Raw genomic sequence first — 16,302 nt, 5'->3', positions numbered from 1 at the left:
AAATAACAACTCATGAGATTGTTGAGACATTAGATTTATCGAATTCGGTCATTCATAATCATTTTAAAAGCTTAAGGTTTAAACTTAAAGCTCGCCACATGGATTCTTCATGTTCTTACGGCAAGAAATGTGCGCAGTCGCGTTAACGTCTGAGATTTGCTTCTAATGTTCTTCGCGTTAACGCCAAGAAAGTTATTAATTATATTCATTGAATTCAAGTTATTCATTGAAGCGCGTCACCGCCGGAGGCGAGACTTACACCGAAGAGCCATTACATTATGACCACCCTCCATCTATAACAATGGGTTCGCCCAAGCTTTCATAGTTTCTCGCCCAGGAACAATGTTTTCATGGGGCACATTAAGACCCATAATCCTCATAGAACAATCCCTGACGTCTGTAAGCTACTTGAACATAGTCATGGCAACATTTTCTTCAGCCGGGGATGGTGTTTACCAACAGGATATTGCACCATGTCATAAGGGTCGAATCTTCATGGATTGGTTTGAGGAACATTCTAGTGACTTTCAAGTCATGTCTTGGTCCCCAAATTCACCTGACCTTAATCCAATAGAACATTTGTGGTCCTACTTGGAAAACCAAACAAGAACCAGTTGGTGAGCTCTTGTTACCAGATACCTCAGACTACCTATCAGCACCTTGTGGAATCAATGCCACGGTGAGTGATAGCGATTTCGAGGGCTAAAGGTGGTCCTACATGTTATTAGCAGTGTGGTCCTAATGTAATGGCTCTTCGGTGTATATTGTCTACCACAAGAAGTATATTGTCTCTAAAAAAATTAAGACAGTAAAACCTTTACTTCAAATATGGAAGTCTAAAGTCACCAAGGTTCAGTTTTTTTGCCGTAAGGGAACAAACATTTTATGTGCATGAAATCATGCTACTGCCAGAAAGATAGCACAAGGTAACTGACCAGAATGGTCGAAATATAATTCATGAAAATACTTATTCACAATAACAAAATTGAGTTTCATTTTCATAAAAAAAACGTAATTACCTTTTGAAAAATCAATATAAGACGTTTTTATAATAAATTGACTGCTTATAAAGATTTTAAGTTTAGTTATTTAATTATTTAAAAAGTATTAAAAAGCTTTCTGCTTTCGAAAAATAATTAATAGCAGTCTATTAAATCAAGTAAAAAGCTTCCATAAACTCAGTAATTGAGTAAACAGCCCAGCTTACCTGCAGAATAAGCTTAGCATCCATCTCTTTTTAAACGGAACTTATAATGTTATAGTTAAAATGATTTTCGCGCTTTAAAGAATTTTACGGAACTTTATCTAAGCTCTGTGAAGAAAGTCACAGAGTGCACCAAGTGCTTAGAGAATTAAAAGCACTCTGTTCCACATGATAGCGCAGTATTTTATCATTTAGATTATCCTTTTCAATTTCTTTTGCAAAATCCATTTATTCTGAAATAAAATATTGATGAGAGTAGAAAAATGCAAATGTAAATGTTTTTACCTAGATAGTGAGAACTAAATTAGTTTATTTAAGGATTTTCTTAAAAATATTACTTTGAAAAATGTACTGTTTCTCAACTGTAAAAAATTTCGGATCGAATTACGATTAAAATTACTGGTACTCAGAGTATCGATACTTTTTACAGTGAAGTCGATTTTTACTGGAACATGTTACGGAAAAAAAATTCGATATACCGTATTTTTTTCAGTAATGATTACCTTAAAATAACAGAATGACTCATATCAGATAAATATTACTGTAAAATTTACGGTATAATATTTTACGATAAAAATGGATATTACAAATGATGTACCTTAAGTGCTGGTATTTTGCACCGGAACTTGATCCGGAATTTTTTGCAGTGTACCACTCGGTTTCGAAGAATGCTTTTCTGCTTGTTCTAAAACTTTTCCCGTGCAAGTATTTTTGACGCATAAGTGCTTTTGAATATATACAAAAAATTTCCGAGATAAACAGGTTTAAAAATAAAACTACGCTTTCTTTAAATGTTATTTATTGAAAACAAGTTGACTTTTTTTTAAATTCTAAAATTGAAAAAGTTTTATTCTCTTGTAAAAAAAAGTAGTGTTATGCAGTAAATATACTAATGAAGTAATACTATCTTTCAAACTTAAATGACTCATAAATTTTATGTATTTATTTCCTCTAACACCATTGAATGATTTGTTAAAAAACTCATCCAATTTTTTTAGATATTCTTAAAGAATATTATAAATAAATTTTAATTCAATTATAATCATTATGTACAATATTTTTAATTAGAAAAATGCCATTGTCTTACTTAAATATTTAATTAGTTAATTTTAAGTTTTTATAAAAGAAAAGATGATTTTTTGTGTGAATCATTTGCGAATGCATTGTATCACTTCTGTATCATATCACTCTGAAATGAAATTGATTGAGTTGATTCCTTTTCCAAAAAAGAATTGTTTGAAAACAAATATATTTAATTATCGCTAATAAAATGTTTCTAATAGTTTTCGTGATATTTCTTTTCATTTTAATAAATATGGACATCATTTATCTTCTTTGTTTCAATAAATCTCTCTGATAAAAAGCAATTTTTTTTCTATTAAACCAATTTTTAACTTAGCGGAATTAGAAGATTTTCTAGTTTTGAATGTGTTTTACATAAATTATCAATATCTTGAAATAGTACAAAGTGTTTTATTATAAAAGAAATGTCAGATTATAAATAATTTTTATGGTTACTAAAATGAACCATATGATCCCGGGTAAAGGAATTATTTTCCGCATGTTTGTTCTTTTTCCTGTAAATAATAATAATTAGAATAATTTACATACTTTAAACACCATCAATCGTGTTTAAGCATTTTTAACATATTTTAGGATGCGTATGATGTGTTACACGCACTTTGCAACTATTTTACATTTAAGACATTATAAATTATTAAATTTTTATAATTTCTTAATTATTTAATTAATTATAATTATTAGTTATTTAATTATTTATAATTATTAATTATTTAATTTTTATATATTTTCACAAACTTATATGAATTTTATGATCTGTTTTTTTTTTGATTTTGCTCATTAATGTCAGATTTTTTGCAACAGTTTTTAAAGTGAGAATAGTTGTATTAAAAAACGAAATAACTGAATTGAATGAATATAATATATTCGACTTACGTTTTATAGATGCATTATAGAGAGTTGTAGTTGGATTCAATAAATAACGATAATTTTATAACAATTTTACTAACAATAATTGGTAACATTTTATTTAATGAAACTTTAATGTAAATATAAATACAATATGTGCTGAAAAAAAATTCAATTTTAATCTCAACTTATGGTATTTTTCATTTTTTTATTTTATTTCTTTAAGACATATAGTTATTTAATTCAAGAAGAAAAGAAATATTTAATAAATATATATCAAATCAACGGATCTAGCCCATATATTTTTGTAGTAGTTACAATAAAAAGTACTTGGCGCATCTAAAACGAATGAATTATAACAAAGAATTTTTCATCTCACATGATTGTGACATTTCAGAATTTCCAGATTTTCCCCTAATTTTTCTTTAAACGAATGTAACTCGATAAAATGAATTCATTTAAAAAATGTCAATCAAATGTATCTAAATTTTTTATTCAAAACTTTTAATACTAACAAATAGTTCAAATTAATAGTAATTAAAAAATTACTCCAAAATATACGGTATAATATTTTACGGTAAAAATGGACTTCACGGTCAAACGGATGATGCACCCAAAGTGCTAATATTTTGAACCATAATTTGATCTGGAACTTTTTACAGTGTAAGAGATGCGTCATTTACTGAAAGTACTAATTAATCTGTAACTATTTGCATTCCTTTTCCTCAATCCTAATTGACCGCAGCCATAATCATTGCCATCAAAATTGTTTTCACTTATTTTACCACATTTTGATAATTTACTTCTCAATTTCATTCTTGAATTTTAGTCATTTGTAATAAAAATTAAACTGTGAGTTGTTGAAGTTGAATTAAATGTATCAGATAGGCATGTTTTTGTAAATATACCGCATGAAATACTGTTAATAATTATTTTTGTAATTTATTGGACATAAATAATTTTTTCAGTCTCACACTGTAAAAAAAATCATTAGGCAATCAGGTAGCCAGTACTTAGCAAAACTGTAAAATTTCAATAAAAAAATAAAAATAAATGTAAAAAAATGCAACAAAAATAAAAAATTCATCATGACGTCATGAACAAATGACAACTTGGCCACTGTTAAGACTCCTACAAAACACCCTCTCATTCTATAAAATATAATTAGAAAGCAGGTCATGGCGTCATAATGAATGAGGAAGAAGCTTATATAACCCTCTGTAAACATTCACATAGACTACTTTTTCCAAATGATTAAGCATTTTAAAGACTACATTTTACAATAAATATTCATCTCAAAAATTTAAGGAACTTTCCTATGGTGTACTCTTTAGTTACAATGTTCTTATTTGACATCATAATATTATTATTGTCTCATATTTATAGATTTATTTTATGTCATTACCAGCGTTGAACAGTGTTAAAATTTTTTAAATTTGTGACTAACATTTTGACTGGTAATTTGACCTTTTGACACGTAATTTTGATCTCAGCCTAGAAGACAAAAGGACTTTTGGACAAAGCCTTGGGAGAAACTAGCCTTATTGGAGGGCTTTATACTAACCCCTAACTCGTAGAAAGATAGAAGGCGTTCTTACGGGTTACCATGAGCGAGAAATCTGATTTTTTAGTAATCCAAACGTTATTGCAATTTCTTATTTCCCCCACTGAGCAATTTATGTTCATTACATCGGACTACTAAATTGATCCCTGAGAAGGCTTTCTTTCTTCTATGAGAGGTTGAACTACCGCGTATTTGGGGTAAAAGAAATCGATGAAAACCTCTCATGGTTAGCCCGACAGCAAGGGAAATCCAACGTTTCGTTTATTATTGGGAATGTTTTACGTCAGAGCACAGTGGCCAGTACAAGTCGGGGACATAAATTCACCAGTTGTCACTTGGATTTGAAACTGGTTTACCTCTGACGCTAAAGAGCGTTCTGTTGTTTTTATTGTCCCGGCTCCTCTTTACATAATTTTAAAAAAATTTGTTGAATTAAAATAACATTATTTTTTTCTTCTTTATTTCAGAATTGCCTCCCATTAAAGCACCAGTTGGACTAGCACCAAATCCTAATCTGAAAAATATTCGATCCAAGATAGGCTCATTTGATAATATTAGATATAAACCAGGAGGAGGTGATAAAAAGGTAGATTAGATTTTATTGCTGAAAGAAGGATTATCAACTTGAAACACTAAAATATTTTTAAAGCATTCCATCAAAGGCATGAAAATAAAAAAAATACAATGAGGCTAAATGTAGTTCAGTTATTTTCATAATGCATACAAATAACTAATATCTAAAATACATATTTGAAAAAAACTAAAAATATCTCCACAATATTTTTGAAATTATTTAAAGATCACTAAATTAATTAAGATTATTCTTTCCTTTTGAAGGTTTAATAATAACAATAATTTTGAAATTTTTAATTTTTCAATGCTCCCAACTTTCTTATATTGTATGACTTTGAACTTTATATTGTATGACTTTTCTTAAACATTACATGTAAAGTATAATAATAATAATAATAATAGTTAATATTTTTATGAATATTAACTTCAATAATTAATGTTAAATATCATATCATAATTAGTAATTATCGATATTAAATATTAATTATTATTGTAATTATTATAATATTATAATTATAATTATAACCGCCGTTGAACAGTCTACCCAATTCTTAGGTTTACGACTACCAATGTTCAACTACGTAGCTTTGTAATTTTGAACCCAATCCAGAAGACGAGGGATCTCCTGATCAAGTATTGGGAGAAATTTGCCTTCGTGGAGGATTTTTTGATTTAACTAACCCACATTTGCGCTACATGGAGAGGAAGATCACGAGAATCTTGCTGAGTCAAATAGCAATTATAATAAATTTTTTGAAGTCGATTTGAATAATCAAAAATTAAAGTTTTTTTCAATGCAACGTTCCATTATTTATTCATTGAAAATATTCTAGCTGATCTTTATGAAAGTTCTTTTAGTGACGACCAATTTTCTATTTCTCCTACTGGAATAATTAACTGAACCGAATTCAAACTAAGCACACCTTCTTACGAAACTTTAAAAGATATTAACCTTTTCGAATTAAAACTCTTTAAGTTGCTACGATTAATTCGATTGTTTATTTAAAATATTTTCTTACATTGCTTCGAGTTTGTAAGTAATTAAATTAAGGATCAGTTAGAAAAAAAAAGGTATCAAAACTTCGTTAAAAATTCATTCTTAATTAAAGTAATTTTTTTTTATATTCACACGCAGGTGATTAGCAAGAAACTAGATTGGAAAGCTGCACCGAAAATTGGATCTTTGGACCATTCTTTTAAAAGTGGTGAAAAGAAACATAGCAAAAGTCATTCGAAAGGCGAATCTAAAGAAGGGAAAGTCGATGGACAAGTAAGAAAACATTTTTAAAAAAAAAACCGTTTCATTCGGATTTCCTCGAATTGCTTCATTTAGAGTTACTTTAATAAAAAAATTAAATTTTAAATTGAAATAAGAGCTCTCGAGTTTTCATGTCATAAAATCAGAGACTTTTCCATTTCCAATTCTCCTTATGGATAATTTTCTCAGCAGCTGGCACGTTTTCTGTGTTTTTCTTTAAATGAATTCGGATCGTTGTGATTTGTTTATTTAATTAGCAAAACTGCGGTACTAATAGGCTTTTTCTTCGTTTCAAAATATTAGCTACTAATCAAAAGTGTAAAAGAGCTCAGTTTTAAGACTTGTTACTTCGTGGTTTTGACTTTTTGTATTTAAAAAGCATTATTCTTCTGAATAATTATTCCATGGCTTTTAATATTTGTGACTTTACTTTTAATTAAAATGATTTGATATAACAATACGAAAATGATGCATGGGAATTTATTAATGATATTTTATTAATTCCAAGTAGAAAAAATGTGCAAGATGTAAAAGTTGTGATGAAATTTATTATTATTTGAATTCAGTATTATATTATTAGATTAGAAATATTCATTAGTAAAAAAGAATAAGGAAATTTTTTTAATATTTTTTTTAGCTTTATTCTAATTTTCCTGTTAAATAAGTATAATATCAGGATATTTTTGAAAAACGTATTAAACTTTTATACTTTTTTTTCTTCTCATATTTATTTACTCCAGAATAGTCTCAGTAAATGCAGAAACAGCATGTTCCTGCTGGTGCATTGGGAAAATTTAATGTATAATAAATTTGGTAGACATAAAATTTGGAAGTGCTGTTTTATCAAGTAGCTTCTGAAAGTTGTAGTTCATGTGTGTAATAAAATCCATATTTAAATAGTATCTTGATGTAAATTACAATTACAAATCAAAGAACAATCTTATAAGACAATTCTATGAACTGTTATTAGCATCATTAAACATTTTCAACAAATAGAGAAAATAATCTTTAATACCTAAAGATAATATTTCAGATAAGGTTCATATGTTAGATATGTTATGTTAGATATGTAAAGATAAAGATAATGTTTAAAATAAAACAGAATTCATAGATATTTTAAGTAAAGTACGATTAAATCAATAGACAACTTTCGACATAATTTTTAACATCAATAAATAGACAGTTGTAGCCAGCATTCATTATCCTTTAATGAGCAAACTCTAAATGAAAAACTAGGATAAGACTAAGGAATTAAAATCTCAGTTCTCACCCTTTCACTATCAAATGACAATTTTATAATTATTTATTATGGCATTTTAATATGCCCTGAAAAATTAAAATTAATTAGAAGCATTTTACTTTAAAATGATGCAAAATCTTTTCCTAAGAAAACGTTAGTATTTTTGATAAATTCCGATTAAATATAATTTCTAAAATAAAGGATGCGTCGTAATGGTCGACCTTAAAATGCATTCTTGTTAATTCAAAATAACAAAAATATATACATTAGGGGTCATAAATTATCATTTAAGAAAAAAAGAAACTGTATCATTAACATCTACAAATCCGAGGCAAATTATTTAAAATCTGAAACTTTTAGAAATGCCTCTGAGTTGCATGAGGTAATCTAATTGACTATGATGCTGTTTATTCCTCTTACTTTCCTCGTTCGCGATACGACCGATCTTGTTTGTTTATTTTTTATTTATTTATTCCTTTTTAAAACCAATTGTGATTACATTTTTGACAACGACACAGAAAAATCTATGATAAGGATAATCATTATAAGACACCCTGCATATTATGTGCATTTTATGCTTAAATTTATATAAAGTATTTAATTCACTTCAGACATTGTAACACTTCAAACTTACCAAAAGAAACTCAACTTATATATTTGAGCGGCTCATTCTCAAAAATTGTTCTCATGGAGATTAAGTCAACTCATATATTTGCACGATTCATTTTCGAAAATTGTTCTCGTAGAGATCAATGGACGTCCATAAATGTTAATCCTATTTTGATCTTGGAAAATAATGCTTCCAATGAAATAATCTTAATTAAGTAGTTTGAAAATGGGTAATAAGGAGAATATATAATTAAAATAAATATTTTCTTCGAAGGAATTGTACATCCAATAATTTAAATGGAAGATTTAATTTTTTTAACCTTTTAAAATAACCGCATATATTCTTTTTTCTTTATAAATGAAGTTCCTACTTTTTGTCGCTTGATACCGCCTATTTTTAAGGAAATGTGACATTTGGCTTCGGAAATTTATTGCGCGACTATTTCATGTTTGCTTCAAGAGCAAATAGACCATCCATCACAAAAGTCCATTGCCTTCTGCGCACGGAAAACATTTTTCAAAACCAAATGAAATAGTCTCAAAATGAGGAAAAAGAGCTAAATATTTATGACTTCTTTCCCTTTCATGAATATATTCAAAATGTAGTTTCCATAAAAAAAAAATTACCTAAATTATTTTAAATATTTCTTAGTTACGGTAAAAAGTCATTTTAAAATGTTATATATTGTATGCGTTTCTACATTACATTTTTTGGTTTTAATGCCAAGTACGTCAATTTTAATTCTGAGCATGTTTAATTTTTGCTATAACAATAAATAATTGTGCTTAAATATCTAATTCTTTCCCATTTGCAATTTTTTTCCCTACAATACATCATTTGTTTGCAAATGATGTGTATGCAGTACATGGTTATAATATTATAAAGTATACCTATTTATTCAGATTAAATTTTGATATTCTCGGATTATTGGATCAAATTTTATTCTAAATTATGCATTTTTTTTCTAAATTATGCATTCTAAATTATACAGTTTTTTTGCGAAATTAGTTAGTTTTAATTTAAAACATATTTCATTTTTGTTATGACTATAAATATTTGTGCTCAAATATTTAATTCTCTTTAATTTTTATTTTTCTTTCTTTACATTACAATACTGCTTTACAAATAATGTAATTGTAGTATGCAACTCTATTGATTGTTTATGCTTCATGGTTATAATGTTATAAAGTATAGATATCCAGTTAAAATGTGCTATTCTTGAATTATTGAATCAAAGATTATGCTTTAAATTTTTTTAACTATTTTATGAAAAAAATTATTCCTTTGTTTAGAAAAAGGACTATTATCTGTATTTAAAGACATAGAAATATAATGATTGAAGCAAATAAAGTGTGAATTAAATAAATATGACTAATGAAAATCAGAAATAGCTTGAAAAGATTGCGATGTTATGAAATATTTGATACGTACAATTCGTAAAACCTATAAAATAGTTCTGAGAAACTTAGAAAGTAGCTTTCTATGAAAGGAAAAGCTCAGAATCGAAACTTACAAAACGCATCTTACTTTTCTATTTTATTCTTGTTTTTTTCAATGAACTAACACAGAAGGTGCAGTTATCACAGAAATAAATTTTTAAAATTGAAATTGAGATATCTTAAAAAATATGTGTTAGAATAAGAATTGACACTTTAATGTGTAGAATAGTTAAAATAATGATAAACTTGATCCGAGTCCACCTTCTAAGGTCCGGGTTTTTATCAAAAGGTAGGGGTCGAAATTGGAGTCGATTATCGTGTATGTGGACGTTTATCATGTTATAGTATGATAGGATAATTTTTACCAAATTATTAAATGATATTTTTCATTTTTTTGATCTGATATGCCACAAAATTTTAATGATTTAGCCCAATTTTTTTAATAATCTTTTCTTAATATGTAATTAAATAGCAAAACTGCTACGGATTACGGTATAATATTTTATAATTTTTCAAATCATCACTGTGTTTTAAGTAAAAATAAATGACCTGATATTGTAAAATCAACTTAAAAGTTTATTATTCTTAAATAAATGGTTATATTTAAAATGATTGTCTTATGAATGATCAACTTTAATGAAACCAATATATTATTTTTTCAAGTAAGTCAATCATCGAAAAACCCTGGTTAATAAAGCTCATTGAATATTTTTATCCTATTGAAAAACAATTTTTTATAGTTAAGCAAATATTACATTACATGTCAGTAAGGAAATAATATAAATGACAGAGAAAAAAAGGAAATGAAATCGCTTTTTACTAAAACTGTTGGTTCAAGTAATTGTGTTGTATACGAGACAAAACTATGGACGCTATACCCCAAAATACTTGAAATATGTCTTATTTTCCTGAGTACTCAAAATTATGGCTCTCAGATCTTGTGAAAAAACTTCATGGTATAGCTAATCCATGTAACAATGACAGCTGGAATTTAAGCTATTTCCGATATTTTTTATTAATCTCTGACACGGAAATCTTTTTACCCTACCACACCCTTTCAAAATTCTTTTGTCTTCACTTATGACCCACTTTAGCTACAATCATACAGATACACGGAAATAAAGATTGGAATTAATAAGCTCATGACCATGAGTAAAAAATAAAGCTAAAATGACATATTTAAAATGAATTAACTGGCTATCATTTGCAAGCTTTACAAAAATGAAGTAGTTACCATTGCATGACTATGTTGCATAGAAGAATTTCGTTGTTTTTAACTTTTACAAGTGTGGAAGAAATACTAATGCTACTTCATAGATTTTTATTAATAAAATTTTCCTTATTTCTTACAATTATTCAATATCTATCATTTAGAATTTTACTAACTAAATGATCGTAGCGTCACCCTACGCTTTAAGAGTTATTGTATTATATTAAGAAAGTGTTACGAGTTAAGCTATTTGTAAGAGTTAAAAAATTTTACTTTTAAGTGTTACAATGTGTAGAAGAAATGCTATGACTTCTTTATAGATATTTTATGAATATTATTTTTCATAAGTGTTACAATTATTAATTATTAAAGGAAATTTAGTTTTTTAATTATTAGATAAGTTTTGCAAATATCGTTTCGCCACATAACGTTTTGAGAATTTAATTTGATTGAAAGAGATGATTGAAGATAATGAAAAAGATGATATATATATATATATATATATATATATATATATATATATATATATATATATATATATATATATATATATATATATATATATATATATATATATATATATATATATATATATATATATATATATATATATATATATATATATATATATATATATATATATATATATATATATATATATATGTATATACATATATATATATATATATATATATATACATATATATAATAATTAAATACAAGAAAACACTAAGAAAGTTAAGAAAAACAATAAGTTTCATATATTGCGCTTAAGCTGCAAGTAAACAGCACTCATTAGATAAGTTCAAGATGAAGAATAAAACAAAGAAAAATTATAGACATATGAAAAAAATGGGGGTGGGAAATAATAAGTAAAAAAATAACAATCAACAATTTATTAAAAAAAAATTAAATGTTAATTAAAAAACCGGAGAAAAAAAAAGATATAATCTTTTCTTCAGCCTGTTTTGCGGATATAATCGTATGGTCTGAAGAAAAGATTATATCTTTTTTTTTCCGGTTTTTTAATTAACATTTAATTTTTGTTTTTTAATAAACTGTTCTTTGTTATTTCTTTACTTATTATTTCCCACCCCCTTTTTTTCACATGTCTATAATTTTTCTTTGTTTTATTTTTCATTTTTCGTGTATATATATATATATATATATATATATATATATATATATATATATATATATATATATATATATATATATATATATATATATATATATATATATATATATATATATATATATATATATATATATATATATATATATATATATATATATATATATATATATATATACATATGTTATACATATACATATGTTATACATATGAAACACAGAAATCTGGAGAATGTCAACATTCACGTAGTCGCTTCGTGTATGTCCGAAATATTTGCTAAATACCCTTATTTCTGACTCTCACCGGTGAATGTCAACAATCACATAGTCGCTTTGGTGAATGTCCGAAATATTTGTTATATCCAATTTTATATTAATTTATTCGTTAATATTATTATATTTATTTGATATATTTATATTTATTCTATATTTCAATACTTACTGACGATAGATTAGAAGAAACATCAGTGTTTAGAGTATGGAGCAAATATATATACCGGGCAATGGCACTTGATCTTAAAAAAATATCAGTGTAGGGTATATCGGGTTATTGTATACCGGGCAGTGGCACTTAACCTTAAGAAAATATCAGTGTAGGGTATATCGGGCAAATGTATACCGGGCAGTGGCACTTAACCTTAAAAAAACATCAGCGTAGGGTTAAAATATCGAATAAATGCAATTATATCCACGAATAAATTCATATCAAATCGAATGTAATAAATATTTCGGACATTCACCAAAGCATATCTGTGATTGTCGAAAGACACCGGTGAGGGTCCGAATGTACAAGAGTGAAATGAAGAAAGTCAACAACCACCGATTTCGGTCTTTCGCCGAGACACACACACACTCACACACACACATACACACACACGCACACACACATATAAATATATATATATATATATATATATATATATATATATATATATATATATATATATATATATATATATATATATATATATATATATATATATATATATATATATATATATATATATATATATATATATATATATATATATATATATATATATATATATATATATATATATATATATATATACAGGTGGTTATCAAAATAATGGAAACACTTGTGAATAAAAGCGACATTTGAGAATTCGCTTCATAAGCATTAAAATATAATCTTACCTATCAGTTTTTTTTAATATAAAAAGTAAATATATTAGGTTGTACGAGAGAGCTTTAGCAGAGTTGTCTACGTTTTGATTTTCTGTCAGAAGCGTGAAATGTCAAACCTCACAGATTTTCAGAGAGGCCAAATTGTAGGAGCCCGATTAGTTGGAGCAACAGAGACCGAAACATCCCAGCTATTAGCCGTTTCTAGAGGTACGGTGTCTAAAGTCATGACAGCATACACACAGCGCGGAAAGACAAGCTCAACAGAGCAAAATAGTGGACGGAAGGAGAAAGAGACCGACGGGTAGTGAAGCGGATTGTAATGTCTAAAAAGGAAACAACTGCAGCCAAAGTGACCGCAGAGCTCAATCAGCATCTGGATTCTCCAGTGTCAACAATTACAGTTAGGAGATACCTTCATAAAGAGAACATTTACAGCAGAACACCTTCATAACCCAGGGTGTTTCCATTATTTTGATAACCACCTGTATATATATATATATATATATATATATATATATATATATATATATATATATATATATATATATATATATATATATATATAAATTACAAAAATGTAATTAAAGATTATATTCAAATACACAAAACATGTACATTAATGCTTATGCACGTATGCATGTAAAACAAATGAGTCAAAATAAATTATTCGAGAACTCTCTGTTAATGAAATAGAAAGAAATACCATTTGAACTAATTCTATTTTATTGAGGCAATTCCCATCATCTTATTCTGACTTATTTCGTACCAAGTGACGTCACATAAGACTGATTACGTCATACCTATCTCTCTGCATCATCCACTCGAGTACATTCCATTTGTCCCTTTCCGGATTCAGCATGCTCTTGAGCTTCCGTTCTCGGATGTTCAGCATTACTGAGTTCTGAGTTAAGATTTCGGAAACAGCTCAATTGCGTTTTCATCTTTTATTTTGAGGTTTTTTTTTATTCATGTCATTCATGCATTATGGAAACCGTTCAGCCATTCTACTCGACAATACGAATGATTAAATTGTTTCAGATGGTTGGATTATATGGCTTCAACGTTTCGAATGAGTGTATTTTGTTTTTATAGTTCAATCGTATTATTTGAATTGTATGACGACGTAAGCAAATGCTAAAAATGTTTTATGTATAATTTCCTTCTGAGGAAAAGTGTGCAAAAAATTACTTTTAATTACTAATACGAATTTTTCTCCGGAATTAAAATACATTGTTTGTCCCTTTTATTTTGCATAAATAATCATTTTTAGTTTACCTAAATAAGTATTGCAATTATAAGAAAACTATTTATTAAAAACTAATTTAACTACCTATAAAAATACCGTGATAAATATTGATTTTAAAAATAAAACGTCTTTTTTATACATAAATAAGACAAGTTAATTAAGCGAGAGAGAGTACTATTTTAATCGCACTCTAAAGGTGATGTTAAAAATTTAATATTAAATGTTATAACGAAAATAGTATATTTTTTCCGTAAACGAGATTTTTCTTTATAAAATGATGATAAATAGCTGACTAACAATGGAATTAAGATAGAGGACATTTTGAACAAAATTTCAATTTAAGGTTATGAAATTATTTTTAGTCCTAGTTAGAAGGATAAATGTTTCAACACCTTCTTTAAAAAGTAGTAAATATTATGTAATAAAAGTTATATCGATAAATTTTGCTGACTTATAAAATTATTTTCTCCAATATTCACATGCATACCTTTAAACAAGGTTATCGATCATTTGGGACTTAAGGAAGGATTTAACTGTTCATGTTATTTTATTTATGGTTTTCTGTTATAAGTAAACAGAAGCCACCCTGAATAACTTTTGATTTAATGATCGGATCTTTACTTTCGAGGATTTAATCTTAATGGTTCGAAGAGGTGACCTCAAATATGTAATTAATTAAAGCAGATTATATTTTAAGTTGCGAAATCAGATACAAAAACGTGCTTAAACTGAAAGATCATGAGTTTCTTACATGGATTCACATTGTTCGAAGACAGAAAATTTTAATGAAATTGGTGGATTAGCTCCTGGGAAATCAAGTTCTAAAATCATAGTCTTAAAAAAATGCCATTGTTTTATAAATGTCGTATTCCAAGACTGCTGTTATCCTTCACATTTTTGAGGTAAGAAATTTGAATCCATAGAAAAAAAGTTATGTTTATTCTGTGAAAGTACATATTTTGTGCCTGATTTTTAAACTTTGAAAATCATCTGCACTTAAATGTTATTCCGATTATTAAATCAAAAGTTAATCAGGATGGTCCGTTTATTTTTTGCGCAATGTATATTTGAAAAGGTATTATCCTTCTATCGCAGCATAAAATTATTGAACAACTTAAAATATAGCAGGTATTTTAATCCAGTGGGTTATTCTTAGGCTAGGTTAAGTGGTCTTAATTTACTTTGAAAGGTTAACTTAAAATTTTTTGAATTTGATTATCAGGCTATTCTGAAATTTGAGAATTCCTTTTAAAGACGAAACATCAAACCAAAACAACATATTTTGGCCTAATATGTGTTTCCTTTACAAAATTCACGATTCGCTAAGTTTCCAATGCTTCAATGTCATTCTTTCTGCTTGAAACCATTTCTCGTGAACTGGCAGGTGGCAGATTTTCCGTCTCCTCCAAGTTTTATGGAAGGGTCTTGCATCATAAATCTTTCAAGTTCTTGATTTAACCTCCCTGTACAATAAAACTGCGTTAATATAAAGAAATAGCTCCTGAATTGTAATAGTCTATTTTGGAAAGTGGCTTGAAGAATGAATTTATTACCTCGTAAACAAAATTGAAAGCAAAAACAAAATAGTAACAGCTAAGGAAAAGGTTTCAAAATAGCGATCATATTTTTCACGTTAAATTGGGTACTAAAATAGACAATATTAAAAATTAATCTCCATAAATATGATTTAAAGAGAACGTAATTTTAACTTAAAGAAGCTATGTAAAACTCAAATTCGGTAAACCA

The 16,302-nt window shown here is 27.1% G+C and overlaps 1 protein-coding gene across 2 annotated transcripts in view; it reads left to right on the top strand.

Annotated features, from left to right (window-relative positions):
* The window catches only part of LOC107439448 (uncharacterized), a 166,033-nt gene that overhangs the window by 132,770 nt on the left and 16,961 nt on the right, over nucleotides 1-16,302 (top strand). For both annotated transcript variants that reach the window (XM_043057346.3, XM_043057304.3), the window contains 2 exons: nucleotides 5,165-5,283; nucleotides 6,406-6,540. In XM_043057346.3, coding sequence (XP_042913280.2) covers nucleotides 5,165-5,283; nucleotides 6,406-6,540 — 254 coding nt within the window. The remainder of the gene's footprint in view (nucleotides 1-5,164; nucleotides 5,284-6,405; nucleotides 6,541-16,302) is intronic.

The sequence above is a fragment of the Parasteatoda tepidariorum genome, chromosome 7 (assembly GCF_982258835.1).
Source record: "Parasteatoda tepidariorum strain Cologne lab strain chromosome 7, Ptep-v5.0, whole genome shotgun sequence".
Lineage (NCBI taxonomy): Eukaryota > Metazoa > Arthropoda > Arachnida > Araneae > Theridiidae > Parasteatoda > Parasteatoda tepidariorum.
Note: the sequence above shows the minus strand (reverse complement) of the source record. Positions and strands in the feature narration are given on the sequence as shown.